This window comes from Condylura cristata, unplaced genomic scaffold, assembly GCF_000260355.1.
Source record: "Condylura cristata isolate star-nosed mole 26May11 unplaced genomic scaffold, ConCri1.0 scaffold00009, whole genome shotgun sequence".
Classification (NCBI taxonomy): domain Eukaryota; kingdom Metazoa; phylum Chordata; class Mammalia; order Eulipotyphla; family Talpidae; genus Condylura; species Condylura cristata.
This window is the reverse complement of record NW_004567110.1, coordinates 26,617,459-26,625,636: the sequence shown is the minus strand read 5'-3', so window position 1 is coordinate 26,625,636 and position 8,178 is coordinate 26,617,459. Positions and strand designations below refer to the sequence as shown.

The window sequence follows — 8,178 nt, the reverse complement described above, 5'->3', positions numbered from 1 at the left end:
GGCCGGGTGAAAAGTGTAACCGCAGGAGCTAAAGCATCGTCGAATTTGAGTGAGGGAGTGAGTTGTGAGATGATCAAAGCTCAGGGTTGAGGGTCCCAAACTTAGGGCCTTTAGTTTCTCGGACCGACTGTGGCGGATATTGCGGGTCCGTGGCATCACAGGGATCCTTGTGGCCCGCCAGCGGCGACCAGAGCTGGCGATCGAGTGAGGAACGAATTCAGAGGGTTCTAAGGGGTCCCCCTGACCGTTTTGGGGGTTGCTGTAACCCTCCTGGTCCCCGCCAGTACCCGACCTCGCTGCGCTCTCAGGCTGCGGCATACATAGAAACCGTTGCTAGGCTGGAGGATGCCATTTCCTTTTGGTTTCTTGAGGCAGGAGGCGCTCGACTGTGTAGGTGCTAGAAGGCTGCCTAGTTGGAAGATGCTCTTATTTTCGCTGGGCATAAATTTAAATAGCTGACGAATTAGAAACTAGGGGGACTGATTGTGGATGAGGATCATGGAGAAAAAAATGAAATCCAACGGGGGACAAAGGTTTTCCTAAACAAAGACACTGAAACCAGATTTATGAGAGTTGTAGTGAGCGAACAGCGTATTGTATAACTTGTATTTTGGAACTTGAGAATTAATATTTAGTGGTCTGGAGAATGTGTGTCTCACCAAGAAAACAAAAACACGGTAATTTTCAACAGAGATTCCCAGAGGAATGTTGAAAGTGTTCAGGATGAAATTCCACTTACTAGAGATGACTATCGTTAAAATATTTTTCACTATTTGGGAGGAGAAACTTGGCAGTGTCCTCATCCTCTCTGCAGAGGCTATCCGACTAAGCTGTAGGAAATACATTTAGTGAGTTAGACCCATTGTTGCTGCTTGTTCTAACATTATCACCCTGTATGTTTTAGTGCTGTGCTTTAAAAAAACGTTGACAATAAAAAGTATATTTTTACTTTGCAATATGCACATTATACAGATTTGTAATGTGTAATTTGAAAAGTCATTGAAATCAATGTCAAAAGATAGAAAGGGGATCAGAATATGATACCCCCACATAGGCCATGTCAACCTATGCATATGAAATAAAATATGGATATGTTTGCATTGGTCATCCAGTTTGTTATTCTTTGGTCTCACTATAAAACATTGTTAATTGCAATTCACTAAGTATCATGCGGTGCAGCCCTGCAAATGAAAAAGCAGTTATGATGGTTAAGTATGTGGGTATCATAGTTACCTACTGAAATTCAGTTCTTCAGTTCACTTCTTGGTTATCTACATGTAGATAACCTTGAGCATTATTTACTTGAAATGTCAATTTACTCATCTGCAAAGTGGTAATAAATATTAGCTTCTTTTCTGAGAGTGTTTTGAAGATTACGTGAGATAATCCATGTCACACAGTAATTTAACTGCATCAGTGTTAACTGATTATTGCTCTTTACTTAAAGTCTACCTGATGCAATAAGTGATGGGTTGAATGAGGTAACATGTATAAAGAATTTGAATGGTGACCAGCACACATTAAGAATATGTATTTGTGGTTGTTACGATCATTACCACTAACAGCAGTATCCTTGAAATGAAGCTGTCCAAAGCCCCCTTATTTCCAAGTGAGTTCAGCAAATGCTACTTATGGACTATGAGGCACTTTTTATGTTAGTCCTGAAACTGTGAAAATGCATAAAGTAAGATATCTCACCATCTAGACAGGAAAGCAAAGAAAAATACTTAAGAGCATGTGCTGTGTGATGTGAGAGGGATGTATCTGAGTGCCACTAGAACACAGACCTGGGAGATGTTTATTGATGGGAGGGGTAGGCAAAGACAGGGGAAGGTGGTGATGTTAGGTTACAGAAAGATGTTATTGCTGTTTGTGCTAAATCACAAAGGAAATCAGAGTGTTAGCAAAATGCTAAAGTAGAAAGTCATTCAAATCAATGTTAAAAGATACCTTAGAAAGAGTATCAGAATATGATACCCCCAAATAGGCCATGTTGACCTAAGGATTACAATGAGCTGACAGTTAGGAAACAGCAGGCACAGGGTGAATTCTCTGCCCTCTCCCTTTCTGCCTTAAAGCAGTACATAATTTCCCTGGTGAAGGTGTCCGCTGTTCCACACCAGGAAAAGAACAACCCTCAGCACCGTAAGGAGAGTCAGCATCAAGCATCTGTATAAATAAACCTCATTAAAATAATCCTTATCTGGCCCTCCCTGGTGGTACAGTGGGTTAGGACGCAGCACTGCAAGGCAACGGCTTCAGTATGAGTTCGATCCCCAGCCCATGAGGTGACCCACATGGCACAACAGACCTCTGCTGACCCGCTCGCTGCTCCTCTCAGCAGTGTACTTCGTGGATCTGCCTTTTCTGCCCCGACTCAGTCTCTGGTGAATCCTCTCACGACCTCTGCACCTCTGGCCTGTACCCCAGTTCTGTATGCATAAATAAATAAATCTTTTTTTAAAAAATCCTATCTTCCATTAGTTTTTCCCTTCCCCTAGAAGCCCAAACTTTCTTTGTATCATCACCCTTTGTTGGAATGTTATGTGGGCTCCAGGGTCAAAAAGTTTCTTTGGATTTTCACCTTTTTTCTATGACGCCCCATGTGCTTATAAGTTAAATAAAACTTTTCTCCTGTTAGTCTGGGGTTTTTGGGGTCAGTTTAATTTTTAGATACCAGATACTGGACATAAATGAGTACCATTTATGTACCAGAAATCTGTTTTGTCATTGTATTTGAACCTAAATAAAGGTTAAGTAAGGTAATCCTTGCATGGGACAAAGTGATTTAGCTCCATGAACAGTAAATATCATTAAAGAGGGAATTTAAAATAAGTAACTTTTCTCCTTGGAAAAGAATTTTACCTCCTCTTCTTTATGTGAAAAATAGATATTTCAGGAGTATTAAGGTGATTACCAGTACCCAAATAGAGTACTAAGTATATTATTAGACTCACAAATGTTTTCTTCTTATATTTCAGCCATGACTTCCAAAGATTATCCATCATTGTGGGGTTTTGGAACAACAAAAACATTTAAAATCCCTGTGGAACATTTGGATTTCAAGTATATTGAAAAATGTTCAGATGTTAAACACTTGGAAAAAATTCTTTGTGTGCTCAGGTAATGTTTAAAAAGTCATTTTGTATCTGAGTGAGCCAATTTTAATTGTTCTGTTGTTGCCTTCTAGATGTATCTCCACTAGGATTCACGGAGCAGATTTTCAAATATTGAGTTTATTATTTTGCCCATGTTAATGTTCAACAAAGTGGTTAATTTGGAAGGTTCTTGTTAAATCTACTTGAGTCTGAAACTTAGACTAATTCATACCCACGTGGGTATTTTTCTGCTTTCTTCACATTTTTTTGAAGATTTGTTTATGCATTCAAGAACTGGGGTTAGGCCAGAGATGTGTGTATGAAAGGATTCACCAGAGACAGAGTTGGGAGGAAAACAGGCAGATTGACTGAACTACACTGCTGAGGTGCAGAGGGAGAGATAAGAGAGGTCTGCTACACCTGTGGGTCAGCTCCCTGGCCAGGGACAGAACTCATGCTGCAGTGGCCGCTGATGATTTAACCCCTTGCACCACCAGGAAGACCCCCTCAATTTCTTTTTTTTTTTTTTTCGGAAGAGGTAAAGTAGCTATGAATATGTGTATAATAAAACAAGAAAATATAATTTATTCAACTTTTAAAATATCTGATAGAAATTGATCTTTTGGAACTCTTTTCCTTCATTGCATTCATTCATTTATAGGTTAGCAGGTAAAAATAGAGGTTGTGCTTCTTGAGGAAGATGCATGGCAGCCAGCAGCCCACTCTTCGGCCTTGTGCAGAGGTAGTTCTTGAGATTTCTGTAGAACCCCTGGGCTCTGTGCAATCCAATTTGCAAACCACTGGTCTAGGTCATCTCTCAATAAAGAAAAATTCTGATAGTTTTTAAAACTTTATTTATTTATGCATGCATGCAGAACTGGAGTGCAGGCCAGAGAGAGGATTCACCTGACAGAGCAGGGAGCAGAACAGGCAGATTGACAAAGTACAGTGCTGAGGGGAGCAGCGAGAGGTCTGCTGCCATGCGGTTCGCCTCCCGGGCTGGGGATGGAACACTGAAGTGGCTGTGGCCAGCTTATAGTGCTGCCTGTTGAACCACCATGGAGGGTCTGAAATTCTGAAATTTTTTAAAGGTCTGGAGAGGAAGGGTATTATCCTGAACTCACAGAATTTTGTGAAAATCGTCTTAAAGCATTGGCTCCTGAAAGTCGAGCTTTAAGAAAAGATAAACCTGCATCAACAGCATCCAGTTTCACAGCAGAAGAATGGGAAAAAATTGACAGTGATATAAAGGTATGGAGTAACACGAGTTTTTGTGACATTGCCCTTTTGTATATGTGTCTGCTTATCTGAAATCCTAGCATCCCTGGTTGTCAGCAAAGGGCTCTTGGTGACACTGAATTTAAGTGATATTGTGTATATGTCTACTTCATTTACCTGAAACCCTAGACTTAGTCAGTAAAATGTTTTCAGTGGTGATTACAAGGTAGTGTTAGTTGCTTCTCAATATCTAGAAGAATACTGTGTATGGCATACACATGTTTTTGTTTTTAAATGATAGAATAATATTCCATCCTATAAAAGAGGCTTAATTTCATCAGCTTCTATAAGTAGTGCTCTACAAACTTGTTGATTTTGGTACCACTGTGATTATTTTCCTAGGAATAAATAGAATTCAACTTGCTTTATCAAAAGATTTAAATAATTTTAAGACTTGTAAAACATTTATATGTTCTCAGAAAAATTGAGCTAAGAACCTTCCTGTTAGCTCTGTAAAAGAATGCCTATTTCAGGTAACCCTCACTGTAGTAATTTTTAACACTTTTAGTCAAGTAAATAGTTGAAAAATGATAGCATTTTTTTTTATTATTAGCACTTAAATTTTTTCATTTATCCATCATTTGAATTTTTATTTTGTTAATGATTTGTATCTTTGCAATTTTCTTACTTGGCTTTATTGAGCTGTAATTTATAACCAATAAAATTTAGCAATTTTATGATATATATTTCTGAATTTTGATAAATGTATATGCTACAGAAAATTTCTGCCTTGCCCCTAAAATTACCATTTCCCTTTACAGTGCTGGCCCCACACCAGGGGGGTTTTCTTGTAGCCTGTTAACAAAATAAATTATATATCATTTTTGAATCTTATACCAACCTATGTTGCCAGGGTAAACCCTACTTTATCATAGTGCATCTTTGTATATATTGCCGAATGTGATTTGTTGAAGTGTCTACTTTTGGTAGAAGAGTAATGCTGAGAATGATTGGGAAGTATTTCTTATTTTTCTAGAAAAGTTTGTGTATAATTGGTATTATTTCTCAAATATTTTCTACAGTTCACCATGTATCACCACCTGGGACTTGAGTTTTCGTTATAGGAAAGATTTTAAGATTTTAAGATTTTAAGGAGTTCAATTTCTTTAATAGATACAGAGCCAGCTCCAGAGCTTGCTCTTTCCCATACTCCTGTTAGATATCATCACCCCCATGTTCTTGCAATACTGGGCTCCTGGAAGTTTGAACAACATTCTTATGGCTTCAACAAGACCTCAGGGCTGTTCAGATGTCCTTCTCCTTTGCTGTAATCTGGAAACTCCAACCATTATGTTGGAGGAAATGTGGGATTTACCTTTCTTGTTTTCCTTCTTTCAAGGGTTATTTTTCTCTACTATATCTATTGTTCAGTGTCTTGATACCATTGCATCATGTATTTTATATAATTTTGTAGAGTTAGTCAGGAAGGTAAATCTAGTCCTGTTCCTCCATTAAGGCCTAGAGAAAAAGTCCCTTTGTTGATTTTTCTGGTGAAGGTTTTTTAAATTTATTTATAAAAACCCTGTCTTAATAAATTGTGTATTTTCCATCAATACTTTATATGCCTCTTTAATTTTGTCTATGGCGTTTTTAATATTTCTTCGTTTAATTTTGCTAAATGTAATCACACTTCTTGCTTTTGTTTTTTATAATTTTTTCATTTGCTTTTATACTTGGGAAAGTTTTCTCTCTACCAGATACATATATCCCTATATACTTCTCAGAGTTCCTTTGTAGTTTCATTTTGCTTAAGAAATACTTTTCTATGGATTTTTGGAAAAGCAGAGTTTTTTTGTTTTGCTCCTTTTAATTCAGTACATTTTTCTTGGGTGAATAATACATTTGAAAACAATTTGGTTTAAAAATCTGGTAACCAGTATACAAGTCAGAATAGCAATTTTGAGCCGTAATCCTTTCTAACTTAGGATACCAAGTTCTTGATACATTTCAGCTTTCCCATTTTTTTTAAATAATACAATAGTTTATTTTTACATCATTTGTGCCTTTTTCCATCTCAGCTGTAATCCCCATGGGCTTTCTATCACCAAATCACCCGTGTGCCATCACCATAGTCCAGTGCATTTCCCTCCCCCCATTCCAGCCCAATAAAATGTCTCTGGTATATAACTGTTCATTATTTTTACTATTTTCTCGCCTGTCCTTTATACTCCTGCTGTGAGAGAAGCCATCCGGCATTTTTCCTTTCCTTTCTGGCTTATTTCACTAAGCATGATCTTTTCCAGCTCCATCTATGTTTCACCTTTCCCATTTTTACTGATTTGGTTTAAAAATCTGGTAACCAGTATACAAGTCAGAATAGCAATTTTGAGCCGTAATCCTTTGGCTTTATTTTCAGGATGTAAACAGCTTAGCTGCGGCTGCCTGGTCAGCTTTCTTCCCAATTGTTTTGTTTTTCCTTCTTGTCACTGTTTGAATTAGTCCCTCTCCCACCTCCTTTTCTGTTCTACATTCCTTACCGCTCCTCCTCATTCCCCACCACTTAGCCCTCACTCCCCATTCTCTTTTCCTCCCTACCCACCGCTGTAATTCCTCTTCTTTTTCCTTTCTTATCTCGTTTTTCTTTTTACTGGTTTGTTCCTTTCATCCTCCCTGTCTCTTATGCAGATAAAACAGATTACATTGTTTATTGCTGCATCCAGTGCTTACCTGAGGTGTATCTGACAAATAGTTCCTGGCACCTGTGATAATTCAACTTTTACGAACATCACTGTGAACCCATTATATATTATATACTGTGATTGATTCTTGAATTACAAAGATGAGGCCAAGATATAGCCTCAGTTCTCAAGAAACTTACAATATGAGAGAGATGAACAATAAAGGGGTGATTTATGTTTTTTATACTGATACATAAAAGAGCACTTTTAGCCAACCAGGGAGTTCAGGAAAAGCTTGCTGGAAAGGGTGATAATAAGCTATTGCAAGATAAGTAGACGTTAAAAAGGCAATAGTAGTATGAATATACTTACCTTATCATTTAAAATAGTTACGATGAAAAGTTTTATGTTGTTTGTATTTTCTCACAATTGAAAAAAAAAAGAGTAATGCCTGGTTAGTAATTTCAAACTGTGTCTTCCTTTTCTACCTTCTTTTCAGAATTGGGTATCAGAAATCACAAAAGAAGAAAATAAAATACATGCTTATGAAACCACGACATTTTCAGCAGAAGGTAACTTGCCTCCAGTACGGAGTTCAAACAGCCGACTTCACATTAGTAAGGTAGGCTGGTTTGGTGTGGGGTGTAGGGTGAAGGCTGCAGGAGGTGGAGGCTGTGGTGGTGGTTGTTATCAAGAGCACTGTTCTTTTAGTCAGAGTGACAGAGTGTCATGTTCTCCAGCTGAGCTGGAGCCTGTCTTTAGCAGGCTGTGCGTGCGCTATTTGAGTAGGCTGTTTTTTATTCCTTGGAGATCAAAATCTGTCAACTTTTTCCTTGGACTTACTGTCTTTCCTTATTTTGTTGCTCTTCTCTTTCTTCTATTCTGACCAGTTTGATGAACACATAAAATTGAATTGACTGTGTGAAAATTTCAGGAAAGAATCCACTGTTTCCAGCAGAGGTGGAGAAGAAATATTTCATCGCATCTAGCAGTCACAGGTCCTCTGTTTAGTGCATGGCTTTCCTTATGCCCAGTGTCTTAGGATTGTTTTTCATGGCTGGCCCCTATTTTATCCTGTAGACCTTTCCCTTTTTTCTTTTATATCTGACTTTTAAAAAAGATTTAGTTATTTGTGCATACAGAACTGGGGTACAGGCCAGAGGTGCAGGGGTGGTGAGAGGATT

The 8,178-nt window shown here is 38.1% G+C and overlaps 1 protein-coding gene across 1 annotated transcript in view; it reads left to right on the top strand.

The window, feature by feature from the left end:
- The first annotated feature begins 2,983 nt into the window (after nt 1–2,983).
- SPAG1 (sperm associated antigen 1) overlaps nt 2,984–8,178 on the top strand; it is a 37,226-nt gene continuing 32,031 nt past the window's right edge. Inside the window, exons 1-3 of the mRNA XM_004680007.2 lie at nt 2,984–3,123; nt 4,190–4,349; nt 7,494–7,616. Of these exons, the coding sequence (XP_004680064.1) occupies nt 2,984–3,123; nt 4,190–4,349; nt 7,494–7,616 (423 nt within the window). The remainder of the gene's footprint in view (nt 3,124–4,189; nt 4,350–7,493; nt 7,617–8,178) is intronic.